The sequence below is a fragment of the Stylophora pistillata genome, chromosome 6, assembly GCF_964205215.1.
Source record: "Stylophora pistillata chromosome 6, jaStyPist1.2, whole genome shotgun sequence".
Taxonomy (NCBI): domain Eukaryota; kingdom Metazoa; phylum Cnidaria; class Anthozoa; order Scleractinia; family Pocilloporidae; genus Stylophora; species Stylophora pistillata.
In genome coordinates this window covers 24761358-24778857 of record NC_142524.1, presented here as the reverse complement: position 1 = coordinate 24778857, position 17500 = coordinate 24761358, and the positions used below count along the sequence as shown (strand labels likewise).

At 39.9% G+C, this 17500-nt stretch overlaps 2 protein-coding genes and 1 long non-coding RNA gene across 4 annotated transcripts in view; 1 reads left to right on the top strand and 2 right to left on the bottom strand.

The window, feature by feature from the left end:
* Positions 1-230, bottom strand: part of LOC148728984 (uncharacterized) — a 4571-nt gene extending 4341 nt beyond the window's left edge. The window contains exon 1 of the mRNA XM_088725232.1: positions 1-230. This exon is cut by the window's left edge and continues 1187 nt beyond it. Within this exon, the coding sequence (XP_088581358.1) occupies positions 1-221 (221 nt within the window). The 5' untranslated portion in view covers positions 222-230.
* Positions 231-9507: 9277 nt separating this feature from the next.
* LOC148728982 (uncharacterized) overlaps positions 9508-17500 on the bottom strand; it is a 14209-nt gene continuing 6216 nt past the window's right edge. Inside the window, exons 1-2 of one of the 2 annotated variants that reach the window (XR_015988774.1) lie at positions 10499-11272; positions 9508-9688 (exon numbers count right to left, since the gene is read on the bottom strand). This is a non-coding gene — a long non-coding RNA (uncharacterized LOC148728982). Of the gene's footprint in view, positions 9689-10498; positions 11273-17500 lie in introns of those variants that run through there. The other variant, XR_015988773.1, reaches the window with a different exon arrangement.
* LOC148728983 (uncharacterized) lies at positions 14027-15081 on the top strand. Its single transcript, XM_088762989.1, has 2 exons — positions 14027-14251; positions 14401-15081. Exons 1-2 carry the CDS (start codon positions 14027-14029, stop codon positions 15019-15021), a joined length of 846 nt encoding a protein of 281 aa, XP_088619115.1. The 3' UTR covers positions 15022-15081.

The following is a 17500-nucleotide window of genomic DNA, read 5'->3' as shown; positions in this document are numbered from 1 at the left end:
TTCTTGATAGCAGCCATTTCGCTCATTTCAAAGGACGAGGAAAGCGAACCGTATTCGGGTACAGAAGTAGACATATTCTTGTTATTAATCTGATCAGCGACTACCAGAGTTGAGTCAGTATGTACTTTACTCAAATCAGGCAAGGAACTGGTCCTAACAAGCCGCGGCCTGGAGATAAAGCGATCAGCCTTCGGAGCTAGGAAAACGTGTCCATCCGCCATATTATGCAAATTCATTTCATTTCATTTCATTTCATTTCAAATCTGGTCTGGAATTTTCGCCAAATTGTCTGAAGGGCTAGACACTCCGCCGTTCGCGCCTCTATGTTTTCAAAAAAGTTGTGGGACAAGATGGCAGCATGCCGCACGCTTCCTTCTGATTGGTTGATTCCGCATTGCTGATTGACAGATCGGAACTATGAATAGTACACGAACCTTAAAAAAATCAACTCTAGGTAAATACTGTGTTCTTCGTATAGCGTCGTTAGACTTCCTTAATTGAAAGTTTAATTTGTGGCTTAACTACAATTGCTTTATATGTGCCATTCTCATTTAAACATACTAAAATATATATTATTATATATAGTTCTATATGTCAATGTCCTTCTGTATTCTTTAACTTCCATCATCCTTAGAATAAACACGTAACCGTTAATTTATTACGATATGTTGACTTTTTGCCGTCGAGAAAATTTATATGTTGCAGGTTGTTTCATCTTGAAATGACTAATATATGAAGACAGAGATCAAAAGAAACCGAACAGTGCTCAAACCCATCTGCTGTTGCAACACCCAGAAATGGCGGAGGATTTAAGCCGATTATGTTAATTAAACGAACCATCCAAAATTCAGAAATTATTTACAATGGAACTGCCTTGCTGGCTTTTTTCGTTTTTACTATGGCTCCATCGATCCCCACCAATACATTTCCCGTGCAGCTTTAATCCCCATGCGCGCGACTTATTAAAATGAAATAGATTGGTGGGCTTTATTATGTGTATATACCGTTATTTTGAATTATATAACAAACAGTTGTCCTGTTAGATCATACTGTTACTTTTCTTTTACCTTTTATTATCCAATTGTGCTTCGTAGAGTACAAATATCACGCGATATTTGTACTCCAGAAATATCCACCAAATTCGCCCGCACTGAAATAACAATTTGGCGTGCTGGATAATAAATCTCTTATTAGACGTTTGGTTGTGTAGTATCGCTGAGTATTTTTACTCTTTGTTTGTGTTTTGACTCGCCCTACGGGCTCGTCATAATACGGCACAACTCGTAAAAATAGTCAGCGATACTACTCAACAAAACGTCTAATGAGATATATTTATTATACTTCTCAGAAAATAAAAGAGGAAAATAAAGGAAGTTCTCGGCCTGGATATGTTTTTACTATGTTCTTAAAATTTTGGCTAATCTCAGCCTGGCTGTCCTTATTTGAAGTGTCTTGGAGGATAGAAGCATAGATGACAAAAACTTTTTTGCTTCTTTATTTCATGAAATAAATAGTGGTAAGAACATTATTGACACACTCGGCTGCTCCTGGTGTGCCACTTCTTTGTGATTAGTCTTTCTCTGAATAGACCCACGGCAATAAGGAATCTATTTATAAAATATTTATTCAACTGTGAGGAAACTTTGAATGTGGTCACCTCTGATGATCCTGGTAGTGAGTGAAACGACAGCCTCCCTCAGTGATGGCCTCATCGAAAGGCACCGACGGGTTGGATCCTCGAACAGGTCTCTGTGATGTGTTATTTGACAATAAAGCTTAATCTAACTGTCCCACCTGCGTACATAAGTATAATCAAGTGGGACTTAACACCTTAAGGGGAAGGGTGCAGACCTTAAGGGGTAGGATGCAGAGGGCTTCGTGTGTCATGCAATAGGTCTGCCCGCAGGTCATAACCCTCCTTTCCTTTGAAAAATCCCAGTTACGCGCGCCCTGATTCCCTCTCAATATATTCTCTTTTTTTATATCGTTGAATAACATTTGAATGAATTCAAAGCCCTGCTATACTGATCCTAATCTGCATAAATAAATTGCGAAGAAAAGATCCCAGAAGTGTCCACAAAATGTTTAGCATGTTATTTTAAGTAGATACCCACTATCATAGGGGGAAGTTCATGATAAATATTTAAAAAGGTACTGAGGAAAATCAACAGATAGCTGGTGACTTTTATTGGCAAAACCTTTCAATACGGAGAAACAATTCTCTGATAGATTCTGTCAATCTATCATGAACTTGGTTCAAAAAGCTATAAGAACTTAACGTTAACATGTATATAAAGTAATAGTGATCAGTGGTATGTACCTTCAATTAAAGCGCCAAGCTAGTCTTCGCCACGGAACTGAAATTTACCATTTTCAGTTAGTCTTAGTCAACTCTTCGAGACCCAAGATGTTAGAAATAGAGGCAATAACTCCGTATGCTCAAAATTCTTTTGCACGAAACGATAAAACGTTTACCATACTTGTATTCTTTTTTATGTTATTGGGGACCAGTCCTTATTTGTTGCCTGGGACGGAGTCGTGGAATGGGGGGGGCAGTTGGAGGATTCTGGGGGATCGGTTGGTTTTCAAGGGGAACGGAACGGCGATCAGTCGTCGCTAACAGAGTATGACGGAGGATATTTAGCAAATTGACTGCCAATGAAGGGGGGTCATAATGATACTAAACACACAAGGGGGGGGGGGGGATTTGATATATTTTATTTTGACACAACTAGAATCTTCCCATTCCATCCCATCCCCCTACCCCGTCCAGGATATAAAGAATGACCGGACCTTTAGTGCAGGTTGCGAGTAGCCGCCAACTTACAGCCAGAGGATTAAGAAAAAATTTCTTAAAAATAAAATGAGCTTGTTTATCTATTAAAAGAAAACTGAGGCGAATTCTACGCCGTCACCATCTTATTTCCGCTGGAGAAGTTTCAGGTCTACCACACAGCGTAACTATCGACCATCGTAATGACCATAACTGCTGAACAGGTTTAAGGTTCGCGCTCACCGATTAAAGATGGACAAGCATCCAAATGTCCAGATGAATTGATCGTTTCTTTGCATATCTCTACTGCGATCGCAAAACAAAGCAGATGGAATTGCACAGCACAAAGTTACACTTCTTATCTTTTTGTAAGCGCGGTAGTCGATCTATATCTTGTTGTAGAAGGTTACTCCAGGCAATGTCACAGTAATCAAATAAGGGGAGAATTAAAGCATTATGAACAAGTGTTGCTGCCTCTTTTGTGACGAAACTTCTAATACGGCCCAGAATGACTAACTGTTGACGCCACCTTTTTACACTCATAGTCCACGTGAGCCTTCCAAGTCAAAAATTGTCGAACACCACGCCTAGGTATTTAAAAGTAGTTTCGCAAGATATGGAATTTCCGAGAAGATTAAGATTTAAAATACAATCGCGCTCTTTATGCCTTCGAGATGTAAATACTACACACTTTTAGATGTAAATACTACACAGTTTTTGAAACATTGAGAACAAGATTGTTGTACGTCTTCTAGCCATTCAGATAGACACTGAAGATCTTGGATATATCAACAAAGTTGAAATGGTAAATTAGCCACCGTAATGATTACAAAAGCTGAAGTTTCGAGCGTTAGCCCTTCGTCGGAGTGATATATCCAAATTATTTGGTTATTTGCTCCGACGAAGGGCTAACGCTCGAAACGTCAGCTTTTGTAATCATTACGGTGGCTAATTTACCATTTCAACTTTGTTGATATATCCAAATTATTTCGTTACTCCCACCGACGCAGCCCCAAACAGTTTCTTTCGAAACTATCAGCCTTTACTGAAGATTTTGGTTAATGTAAAAAGTTAGATTGTCTACTGTTTGGCCAGCAAGATATAAAACTGTGTCGTCAGCGTACATATTCACAGAACAGTGTTTGACACAACGGGGTAAATCATTAATGTAGACAATGAATAACAAGGTCCGAGGATGGACCCTTGCGGTACTCCAGAAGTTATGGCAAGCTCTTCAGATTATTGAGAATCAATGTGCACGAACTGCTTTCTTGCCGTGAAGTAGTTCTTAAACCATCGAAGGCTTTCGTTACATATACCATAATAGTCTAATTTTCTAAGCAAAATGTCATGGTCAACTGTGTCGAAAGCCTTTGCCAGGTCAATAAACACAGAACCAGTAACTAAGCCCTTATCCATATTCATGAGAATCTCGTCGGTGGAATAAGATACAGCCGTTTCAGTTGAGTGCATTCTTCTAAAACCGATTTTTATTTACAGAGCAAGTTATGATCGTCAAAAAAACTTGCAAGTTGCTTGTGGATTAAACGTTCTAGGACTTTAGTTACTACTGGTAATACGGATATGGAGCGGTAGTTTTTAGGGTCATCTTCTGAACCTGATTTATGCAGAGGGGTCACCTTCGCTTCTTTCCATTCAGCAGGGATAACGTTTTGTTGGATAGTTAAATTGAAAATGACCGACAATGGAGAAGCCAGGGCGTGTGATCCGTCCTTTAGTAGACGAGATGGAATACCATCAACACCTGTCGCTTTCTTCGATTTTAAATCTTTAAGAGCCTTACTAACCTCTGATACAGTGATCTTTCGTAGATTAAATTTTTCTGGACGATCAATTTGCGGCAGCCATTTGGAAAAAGATCGCGCGCTAGATCGGTGGATCCACCTTAAATCTTCGGCATAAGAGACAAAGAAGCGACTAAAAGTGTTACACTTGTCTTTAATTTGCTTCATTTGCCGTACGAGCATCAGCGCTGTTACTCTTTGAGCCACTTCCGAGTAGTTGTTTTAGGTTTTTTGCAGGTCCCACGGGAATCTCCTCTTGTCTCCCGGAATTGTTCATAATAATATCTTTGTTTCTCTTTTCTGAGCTTCAAAGTCACAACATTGCGTAAGCGCTTGTAAGAGCTCTAGTGAAGGTCATTGTTTGTCCTCAATGCCAGATTATGAAAGTGATCTCTTTCATTCATTAGTTGTTTCACCTCGCATGTCAGCCACGGTACCTTATGTCCCCTGACTCGCACACGGATTCTTGGGGCATGGGAGTCTGCGAAGGAATTTATCAATGACCACGGAACTTTATTTAGATCTTCAATGAAAGCATCACGATTGAAACGCTTGAAACTCCGGGTGTCAATTATCCTCGGGGGAGGCGGTTTTAAACGATGTAGTTTACGGACGGCATATGTCGCAGAGTGATCACTAAAGCCAACTGGTATTACCCCCGAGACATATAGATCCGGACGACTGGTAAAAAATAAATCTATCAGAGTCTTTGAATTTTCAGTTATGCGAGGGAAATTGTGAATAATCTGCCGCAGAGAAAACTCTTTCGTCATGTTAATAAAGCGCTTTTTGTAGATGCGGGTTTGGTCGACTGTTTCAGATCGAAATTCAGATCACCGTTAATGACAATTTCCCTTTCCTGATCAGCCATTACTGTTAACATGCTTCTTAAGCCCTCAACGTAAGTCGATACGTCATCCACATTCGGCGGGCGATAGCAGGAACAGAAAATAAAGCCTTTAGATTTTGGAGGTGTTATTTCCATCCAAAGACATTGAATATCCAGTTGATCATTTTCAAATTCTTGAATAACCTTGTAATCAAGGTTCGAGGAAACGTAGATGAGAACACAACCATTTCGGCGGGTTTTAGTTCTTCGTACAAGTGAGTAGCCGGGAAGCTGAATTTCACTGTCACTCATTGGTGAATCTAGCCAAGTTTCGTCCAGGGACAGAACGTGCGGTGGGTGGGTCTCGCAAAAAATCCGCATCTCATCGATCTTGTTGACAAAACTTCGCACATTCAAATGACAAATTCTTAGTCCTTTGACCGTACTCAACTTGAAATTTCTATTTTGAGAAATTGATTCAGGACCAGGGTTTCGCTCAACATTAGCACTGGACAAGAGTAGCGATAAGCATAGGTAATAGGCTAAAGTAGAGGTGGTGTGCTTTGAGAGTTTGACTTTATGGTTGCCCGCCATGTTGACTGCTCGAGCTGCAAACTCATTCAGCGCAGTTTTAGCTAATTGTCCCGTGGAGTCGCTTTTCCAGCACTTGTTTAATCCTTCCAAAGGTTCTGTACCAAGCAAGACTGCAATGTCGAAACATTTTATGCCGGTTTACTGGCATAATAAAGCAAAGAAGTTAAGTAGACAGCTGCCGAGATACCAAACAGCCCTGTCGCCGCCATGTACTACCAATATTGCCTTTCCAGTAGACGCTATTACCACTGGGCTAAACTTGCTTTTCTCTGTCTTCTCTGATTAGTTCCTAGTTACTTTTCATCATATTTTACCAGATTTTCGAATATTCACAACTATTCCACGAGGCAAAGTATGAGGTTATCCCTACCAAAAGTAAAACAAAATGTTAGGAAAAGGACCTTTCTTTAGTTCATCCTCGGTGTAAAAACCTGTGAAGCTCACGAGTGACGTAAAACAAAGACAACAAAACATGAAAAAGAATAGCGCACAGCAAGAATATACCTTATGAAACAAAGAAAACCTCGTCAGGATTTTACACCGAGGATGACTCGTTTCTTTTTGCTTACGCAGAATTTTTTAATAAACTCCCTTTAAAGATTGTGAAGAGTGAAAACTTTCAAACGTTCTGCCACCGGGCAAGACACTTCTTTTCATCTTAGCTTTGATATTTTATCTACTATTTTAGGTCTTAATCGTGTTTTGGCTTTGTAGTCTTAGGCTGTAAATGTAGTTTTAGAATTCTAGTCATATATATACATACATATATATATATATATATATATAATTGAAAACCTTGATGTAAATTCTTTTTAAGAAACAGGGACCCTATGGATACCAGCCTTAGAGCTGAACGGGCTACCCTGTGTGAATAAAGCTTTACTTACTTCTGTTTCCCTTAAGTAACAAAGTATATAAGTGAGTCGCTTGGCCAAGGGCGTCACGTTTGCCGCGTGCAGCCCATACCCCAGCGTGGTCTTGCGAGGTTTGTCTTCAATTAGTATTATCTCGAGGCTGTTTGGAGGGTCATTCAGCGAGCCCAAGAAAAAGAAACGTCCCAGCCACCTGAAGGTGCACGGTTTTGAAATCCAGGACGAGTTTCAGTGGCTAAAAGATCGTGGATCTAGGGTAAGGTAAAATTATTAATGTCACGTGTAGCTATATGTACAATACAGTATTATTGACTGAACAAAATTACATCTTGTTAAAGTTGGAAATATGTACTCATTAATGGCTTTCCCAGGATTAGGAGTGGGAGATGGCAGTAAGGCAGTGCATGAATTTCAAAATCCCTAACCAAGAGGCGGGGGGCTGCAAACCAACCCCCCCCCCCCCCACCTCTACCCTGGAACAACCCATTGACAGGTGCAGTAAGGAAGTACAGGGCCATGCAGAAATCTTACCATAGATTACAGGAAATCAGAAAACAACTGCATTTAATCTTGATTATGCAGTTTTACCAATAAAAACAGTGCTGCACCCCACTAAATGGTCTCGCCGCATCACATGTTACAGTAACCACAGTGTGCCATTCATTTGAGAAGTAGCTCTGCTTTTAACACTTAAGGTTACCGTGCACCTTCAGGGGTGTCTCGCGTGCAAGCGATGTAGCGCGTCCGGTTTAAACTGTAGATATCTAAACCCCTATATCAAATTAAAGCTTATAGGACTGGCTATCAGACTCTACCAAAAATTTTGAAAAAAAATTAATTGTAGAATTTTTCTCGACTTCTAAATGCGAGCGTCCGAATCACCTTTTGAACGTTACATATTAAAGCGAATTTTGTTTTGCGCTTGTCTAATGTGCTCCTCCGTTTCCGGGGCCAAAGCGCTAAAATAACGTGTCTGTGATTTGCCATATTCAACTTCAGTGAAAAGTTATGGAACATTTTTGAAATAGGATTAAAAAAATGTGGAGTGATCGTACAAATTCACTCTTGATAAAAAAAGTATTTAGAAATAAAAAATTCAGAGACACGTTTTTTTTAACTAGCTACTGTCAAAATTTGAGAGCATTCGAACAAATTCCTTTTGACTTGTAGTTCTTAAAGGGTGATTCGGGCGCTCGCATTTAGAAGTTGTGAAACACTCGACATTTAATTTTTTTTCAAAATTTTTGGTATAGTCTAATAGCCAGTCATATAAGCTTTAATTTGATATAGTGGTTTAGATACCTTCAGTTTAAACCGGACGCGCTACATCGCTTGCACGCGAGACACCACTGAAGTGTAGTTGGATAATAAGTTCTGTTAGTATATCGCTGGCAGCGCCCGCGGGCGATATAAAGCGAATCCTGTGTTCTGATTGGACACTCGAGCGGGCATGATGGGCCCATCTTGCCTGCTTAGGATTGCCCGCTTTGATCCCAGGTAAGAAAAAAAATTGAGTCAGTACTAACTTTGCAATTCTTGTATAGAGAAGTAAAGAGAGCTAGAGGATAGTCAAAACAAAGAAAATATAGATGATTCTAGTGGCTTTATTTTGCTACAAACACAGTTGGCTTTCTTTCCTGGCTCTCGTAGTAAACAAGTCATTCTTGATTCTTGATAAAGTGAAATCCTTTTCTTAAACAGTAAATCCGTTATTGACCAGGCTTGTTCGGTGAAGATAGCTGGGTATTAGCTTCGTTCTTTTTTTTTTTGCATATTTATGGTCCTTTACTTCGTCATAGTCATAAAGAATGCAAATTTCGCGATTCATTCATAAGCGTTTTCTCGGCCCTCATTCGTGGTATCCTCTTCTGAAGAGGCCCAAATAAAACCTACTATATTTAGGTTCTCTTGGGCTTTCTTTCCATTTCAATCCTCAATACTCACTGGTTTCCCCATTTTAACTGTCTCAAACATTTTCTTTCACTTGGTCTAATGATGTACGAAACAGTTTTGAGCTCATATAAATAATCTGTGACAAAATATAGGCTTTTAGTTTGGATCGGGAATTAATCACGTCATTTGCGCAGAAGGACCCCAGTTTACCCAAAATAGAATTTGGATGTTAATTTCGTTTAATTCGCATGGAATTAATTTATATATTGATTGATATAAGGCAACATTTTTTTTCTAATTTATTTTATCGCTAATTGATTGATTGATTGATTGATTGATTGGACCTGTTCATTTATTTTCAGGTGGGTACAGTGGAACCGGAAGGAGTTGAACAATGGAAATCCCTGAGTAACTGCTCGGTCCCAGAGTCTAAAACTGCCACTACTTGAATTAATTATTTTTAGGATTGTGCTGTTAATGATGCACACACAATGTAAATAGTTGGAAATCTCGAATTTTAAGCGCAGTCTTACGATCTCGAGCTTTAATTTAATGGGTTGAAAAGAAAATGTAAGTTTCTTTTGTTAACTTGGACAGAGAACATTTTCTGCCCTCTCGATTTAGGATCACTTTCAAATCTTTTCGCTGGCGAAGGAGGTATTTTACTGAAGCTAAATGGAAGGAATTTTCGGAACTTGTGCGGTTTCTAAACTTTGTAAAAACAGTTCAGACGGCAAGCTGTTTAAACTAAGAGTTTCACTTTATTTTAAGCGACAGAGGGTTTTTAATTAAACAAAACTTCCAACTAAACAGGTGTTCCTTAATGGCGTCCGTCATCTTCCAGCTGTTTTCACTGAAGTTCTTCACTCTCGCAGTTTAAAGTATGTGCGGCCTCACAAATGCATCTTTGATGTTCAACTGCCTGAAACAGTAATATTTGAAATGAAACGTGCAATTTCAAATGACAGAAGTGACCGATCAAAAATTAAAAACTTCATTTCTTTTTGTCTCTGTACATTCAAATTTGACGCGCGACGCCAGCTAGCGCCCATATTGTACTTGAAAAGCCTTTTCTCCTAACTGATGCATTTCACCCGTTTTCATAGCCCCTGAGGGCAATTTTTTTTTACGAGACCACAATACAGCTACAGTGGTAAAACATCGAGCATGCGCTAAAGAATCAATTTTGGCCCACTGCGCCGATTTCCCGCGCAAAAATTTTAAAGGAAAACTTGAGAAACAACTATTATTCAAGCATTTCTCAGTCAGCCATCACTGAGATTGAGGTGTGATGTCCGATAGAGAAACAGTGGATAATATTCTTGATTCTTTCTATTCAGCACCTGTTCACTGAAGAGTTTAGGAGAATTGCAAGAAAATCCTAATTTCCGATTGATCACCTCGAGCGGTAACAGGTTAAGGGACATCGCAATTAGTTTTTAAACCAAACAGATCCAAACCTTAATCCCTACTCTGAATGAGTTTTGAGAACTAGGATTATTCTTTAAGGCGAAAAATAAGAAAGAAAGTTGACTGAGGTATATCACCAGGCCCAAGATGATTTAGTCCTTTTACTTTTGTCCTAACTGAAGATTATAATTCTATTCAGCTCCGGCTGTTACCACAAATACATGTGCCCAAATTTTTTTTTTTTGTCGTAGATAAATTACAAATGTTCAGCTTACGCTTTGCCAATTTGAAGTGTTTAAACGAATGTTAATGCTTGAGTTACCTTCTTTTCCCCGGCTCAGTGAAAAGCGCTTATGTCCAGGACAATAAAGCGATTTCTCTGGGCATTTTGCAACAGGCATGACAGCTTCACTATCCTGAAAAAAGGTCTGCAATAAAACTGTAGCCATGAGGCACAGAAAACCCAAGGAGTTTGACAGCTTATTCATGGTGAAAAACAGCGGATGCTAATCAATGTGTAACCTTTCCCTAGAGCGACGTAACTGTTAGATCGATCGCTTTGACGAGGGGTTTATATTTCTTAATAATTTGGATATATCAACAAAGTTGAAATGGTAAATTATTTATATTTCTTAGTTTTGGCAATTATCGACTTCTAAATTTAGTACAAGTCAAACGGTAAATAAAATTTAATTGAACTCTCCGGCGCGCAGTCTGTTACTAATGGATTTTTATGTTCTGCAGTATTGAATTACAGGCTACATTCGACACGGCTGGCTTATACTTTCTATCGCCTTATTAAGCTGAGCGTCGATACACATGTCGAAATTAAAAAGGTTCGGAGCAGGATTTGGCGGGAGGGGCTGTACATGTGAAAATTCAGCCCCCTCTTTTTTCACTCTGTTTATGAGCACTGTCAAGAGCAGTGCAGTTTATTTTCGTTACAAAAGCATCTTAAACAACCAATTAAAGACCAGGAAGAATTCATTGAAGACGAGTGACGCCTTTTAACTGCATACTTATTCTACAGATCCCTCCTCCCTCCATAAACGCGTAAAAATGAAATGAAATGAATCATTCACGATACCATATGTGCCGAAACCATATTGTTACTACTTTTCAGGCGCTCATTGAAAAATCTTTAACTTTAACGGAGGTTCAAATCTCCAGACGAGATATTCTTGGAGATTAATTGCGTCAATGTGTTTAGATCAAAGGGAAAAAAGCCGTTAACAGAAGGTCTAATTATGTTTTCGGGCCGATTCAGAGTCATTTTAGCCGGAGCCTCTAAGCGAGGATTAAATGACTTTATCTGAGAGGGGTCTGAAACCTATTCATAACCAATAGCATATACTATATTACTATTATTTTCACTTTGAAGTACATGGAGACATTAAAAACTGAGAAAAATTACGATAAAATTAAAGAGTCTGAAAATGCGAGCGTGTGAGCGGGCTAAACAGCTAAAATTTTATCTTGGCCCGCAAACAGTGCCTCAGTGCCCGACAAAGAGATAATAATATGTGTGTTTCTTTTTAGACTTTGTATACAAATACATTAGAGAGGCCAGCCAATGTCTCGACCCATGGGCTTTTGGTATAGTGTTTGACAAGCTAAAACTTAAAACTTGCAACAGAAGTAAAATGTATGATGCGCGATCCTTCGCAGTAGTTAGCGCAATTTATGCAATAGCGAAAATCAGACCTGAAAAAAATCAGGCCTGTACGGGATTCGAACCACTGACCTCTGCGATACTAGTGCAGCGCTCTACCAATTGAGCTAACAAGCCAACTGGGAGCAGGCCGTTTAAGTTGATTCGTAATAAACCCGTGATGATAAATCAGATACAGTGGATATATGAAGTTCATATATTTTGAACTGCGGTATCTACTGCGAAGGATCGTGCATCATACGTATTTAATACCGCAGTTCAAAATATATGAACTTCGACACAAACTATCAAACCTTTGCGGCGTTCTGAATGGACCGCTTGCAAATTTGCTGGAATCTTAAAACCAACCAGAGGAATACGCGGCGGGATCCAACGCAAACTACAGGCGGATCATAGAGTTAACCATATTCTTCCAGTTATCTCAAGACGAAAACAGTTCGACATTAGCTATCCAAGGGCCAAGGGAAAGCATGATTCAGTAAATCATGGGAACTTATTAAATATTCAAAATCACACCTCTTCGACTCCATCAGACCAAGATACTCGCATGATGGCTTGCGGACGTGTATCTGAAGGCTCCACGAATTCCGCCGAATTTGTTGCCACTGAACCTTCTTCATCTCCCTTAAACCAATATCTACATTGGGACGACAAACAAAGTCTATTCAAGTGGAAAGGGAGCCTAACACAACTTCAGGAATTTTGTTCGAAAGTCCTAAATTTGGAAGTTTCTGCAACCGCGAGTCCCTCTGAACACAGGCAGCCCAAGCTCACTACGAGAAAAGCGGACGTGACTCTTACCGTGTTGCGTAACGTTTTATATTTAGAAAGGTTTGTATGGGATGTTATCGGTTTGCCTTAAAAGAGAAAAAAAAATGTCTTGTTTTGAAATATAATGGGCTCACTTTATTGCCTTGTTGTTTTCTTTGTTGATTCCGAACGTCTCAGGCCATTTTGAAGCGTTTTCGGCGAGTTAGCGCTATGTTGGTGTTCAACTGCTAAAAGAAAGACAAGGCCGGAAACCTATTTTAGAAGCGTCCGTCGCCCGAAGCGAATAATTCCGCCAAAAAATTTCCACCAGTCTCGATTCCTCCAGAAAATCAAAGCAGAGATGTTGCAGTTCCATTTTCCATTCACTCGATTCACAATTCCTCCCCCAGATCTTTCACTAGCGATACTTTTATCTCCAGATCGATAGGCTTTCCCATTTCGAATTTGGCTGGTTGAAACGACCACTGTCCCTTCGCCGATCGCACAGTATGTTGGGTAACAAAAATAAGCCCGGCGAGGGTAGCCAGCGGCCTGCAGTCCAAAAACAAACCCGTTAGCTCCCCTGGTCCCCTCGAGAGGTTTTGTCAAGACCGCATTGTTTTGATCGACCAATCAACATCGAATGAAAATGTGTTTACTAATTTAAATATCTCAGTGGAAACCCGAGATCGATCGCCATGTGCACGTTCCTGAGTGTCAAGCTATGAACGAAACCTGCGGCGAAATTCCAGGGGAGCTAACGGGTTTGTTTTTGGACTGCAGGCCGCTGGCTACCCTCGCCGGGCTTATTTTTGTTACCCAACATACTGTGCGATCGGCGAAGGGACAGTGGTCGTTTCAACCAGCCAAATTCGAAATGGGAAAGCCTATCGATCTGGAGATAAAAGTATCGCTAGTGAAAGATCTGGGGGAGGAATTGTGAATCGAGTGAATGGAAAATGGAACTGCAACATCTCTGCTTTGATTTTCTGGAGGAATCGAGACTGGTGGAAATTTTTTGGCGGAATTATTCGCTTCGGGCGACGGACGCTTCTAAAATAGGTTTCCGGCCTTGTCTTTCTTTTAGCAGTTGAACACCAACATAGCGCTAACTCGCCGAAAACGCTTCAAAATGGCCTGAGACGTTCGGAATCAACAAAGAAAACAACAAGGCAATAAAGTGAGCCCATTATATTTCAAAACAAGACATTTTTTTCTCTCTTTTAAGGCAAACCGATAACATCCCATACAAACCTTTCTAAATATAAAACGTTACGCAACACGGTAAGAGTCACGTCCGCTTTTCTCGTAGTGAGCTTGGGCTGCCTGTGCTCTGAAAGGTCAAGTTCTTTGAAGTCGAAGACAATCACGTTGGTTTTATTTAACAGTACCGGTACCCTTCAAGTCCAAGGTCCGGATACAAAAGCAATGAAAGCCAAACTGAAGAAGCTACTCCAGATACCGGCTGATGACGACTCAGTTATTCTCGTGAATGAAGAAGAAGCTTCTACTCCGGCGTTTAACAAGAATGCCAAATCAGTACAAGAGGAGTTGGACTGTCTGAAATCTGAAGTGCTGAACTTATGGGCTCATATAAAAGAGAAACCTAATGAGGAAGACCTGAGATCCGAAAATTCTCGACTTAGGGAGATAGTTCTATCTTTGAAGGAAGAAAATAAAAGTTAGTCCAAGAACGCGATTCTTTAAGTTTTGCATTGCAAATCGTATCCAGAGAAGCAGCTACTCAATGCCGTTCAATGAGTAACACCTCTAACGAACATACCATTGTCCAAAATATGTAGGAGTCAACACCTTGCGCCAACAAAGAACAAGGTTTCATTGTGAAATCAAAGAACAAAAGAAAGAAATCGAAAGGTAAAGGAGGTCCTAATAACACCCTGACAGGAAAAGAATACGAACCCGAAAAACAACCAAAAGAGCGCACAACCCTGCTCATAGGAGATTCGATGATCTCAAGAATACCTGGAAAAGATCTGGGAAAAGCAGTTGGCCACAGGGTTATAGTCAAGCCTTTTTCGGGCGCTACGACAGTGACCATGAATCACTATCTCAAGCCAAATCTGGAATCTTCGCCCAATGAAGTGATTTTACACATTGGGACTAATGATCTTAAAACCAGGGAACCAGAGGCTGTTGCGGAATCGATTGTGGATCTCGCGAGACAGATCGAGGGCACCTGCGATACTACAGTTACGCTGTCGGAGCTTGTATGCAGAAAAGATAAGCTGGACCAGGCAGTGAAAACAACCAACAAGCATCTAAAGAAGTTCTGCCATCAAAATGGATGGAAATTAATCCATCATGAGAACATATCTCATAGTGGACTCAACAAAGGTGGACTGCACTCAAATTTTAAAGGTAATGAGCAGTTTTATAATAATTTTAAATCGCACCTAGAATGAGATAATGTGCTGTCCGTCAATGCCGTGCGGGATCAATTAAACAACCAAAAGGCCGAAAAATCTGTCTCAATATTGCCTCCTTTGCGCGGTTTTAGAATGGCATCACTCAATATTAATCAATTAATTACTCATATAGACGAATTAAGAATCATATTAGCAAACAATGATATCGATATTGTTTCCATAAATGAAACGAAACTGAATGTGAGTATTCGAGATCAAGAAGTTCATATTCCGGGATACGAAATAGTTCGCCGCGATAGACTAACAAAATGCGGCGGAGGGGTATGCTTCCATGTAAAAACTTCAATCAACTTTACAGTACGAAATGACCTACACATGGATACACTAGAAAATCTTTGCTTGGAAATCCATAAGCCAAATTCAAAATCTTTTGTGATTGTTACTTGGTACAGACCACCTGACTCTCCTATTGGCATTTTCTCACCTTTTGAATCCCTAATTGGGAGATTGGATAGTGAAAATGTAGAATTTTTTGTACTGGGAGACATCAACTGTGACATGATCACGACTCGATATGACAATAACACATCCAAATTAAGGAGTATTGCTGATGTCTACGGACTCGAGCAGCTTATCTCTGAACCGACGAGGATAACACCCACCTCATCAACTCTAATTGATTTAATCCATACCAACTGCTCGGATAAGATTGCATGTTCGGGAGTTTGTCATATCGGAATAAGTGATCATAGCATGGTGTATGTATATAGAAAACTTGCCCTGAATGGGATGTCTAACGGACATAATTCTATTACATACAGAAATTTCCGAAATTTCGATCGCCAAAAGTTTCGTTATGATACTCTATCTTAATGCTGGGATAATGTATACGAGTCTTCCAACCCAAACGTGATGTGGCAGCAATGGAAATGTACATTTCTGGCTATCGCTGACAAACATGCCCCACTGAAAACGATGCGCGTTCGTTCACGGAGTTCTCCGTAGATTACCTCTGAATTGAAAGACCTTATGCATAATAGAGACATTAAAAATCAAAGCTGGCAAGACAAATGATCCTAACGATTGGGCATTATTTAAGAAACAAAGAAATATAGTCAATAAACAAATACGCTCAGCTAAGCAAGCTTATTTACCAAAATAGTTTTAATAAGCAAACCAGCGACTCCCGAAAGACCTGGCAGACTATAAACGAGCTAACTTCTCGAAAATCTGGGAAAACGCCAGTGGCGTCACTAAAAGTGAACGGATTAACGATAACTAATCCGTTGGAGCTATCAAACGAATTCAATAACCACTTTGCTAATATTGGTCCAAAACTTGCCAGTGAGATAAATTGTGATAATGGTAGCTATCAAAGATATCTTACCGCAACACATAAACGGTTTAAGCTCCAACCCACCAATCCAACTAAAGTATTTTCACTTTTAAATAAACTAGACAAGTCAAAGGCAACAGGCCTTGACAAAATATCTGCTAGGCTTAACAGGGAATGTGCTGATCTCATTTGTGTGCCGATATGTGATATTTTCAATCAATCTATTAGCCAAGGGACGTTCTCAGACGACTGGAAATATGCAAGGATTACCCCTCTTTATAAACAAGGTGACCGCGGTGATGCTAACAATTACCGCCCAATATCGGTGATTCCAATAATGGCGAAGGTGTTTGAAAGGATAGTTTATGAACAGTTATATGCCTATTTGGAAGAGCACGATATTTTATGTCAAAACCAATCAGGGTTTCGTGCTAATCATTCAACTGTAACAGCTTTGTTGGAAGCGACAGATTCTTGGGCATATAATATTGATAACGAGAAAATCAATGGAGTCATTTTTCTAGATTTGAAAAAAGCTTTTGACACTGTTGATCATCAGATCCTTCTATCGAAACTAAACTATTATGGTATACATGGAAAGTCTTTCAGATGGTTTCAGTCATATTTGGAAAACCGAACACAAAAATGCTCTGTCAACGGGTCGCTATCCAGTAGCTACTCGTTGACTTGCGGCGTCCCTCAAGGGACCATTCTCCGTCCATTATTGTTCTTATTAGATATCAACGATCTTCCAAATTGCTTATCAAATTGTAAACCGAGAATGTATGCCGATGACACGCACCTCACATATGCGGGAAGCAATCTTGAGAACGTTCAGTTTTGTCTAAACGAAGACCTAGAAAACGTCTTCAACTGGCTACAAGCGAACAAACGTTGAACATGACTAAAACTGAATTCATGCTAATAGGGTCGAGGCAGAGACTGAATACTCTCACAGCTTCACCAACAATTAGAATGAACAATACTCAAGTGAGCCAGGTTTCAGCTACAAAATCGCTTGGTGTAATAATAGACGATAAACTCGATTGGCATAGTCACATCGAAAAACTAACGAAAAAGATCGCCTCTGGTATCGGGGCCCTAAAGCGAATTAGGCACCTGATCCCAGCATCAACCTTACATCTCATCTACCAAGCTTTAGTAAAACCTCACTTTGAT

Coding starts and splice junctions, on each gene's coding strand:
- LOC148728983 (XM_088762989.1), top strand. CDS start 14,027: ATGAAAGCCAAACTGAAGAAGCTACTCCAGATACCGGCTGATGACGAC. Junction 14,252..14,400: donor ATTCTCGACTTAGGGAGATA/GTTCTATCTTTG, acceptor CAAAATATGTAG/GAGTCAACACCTTGCGCCAA.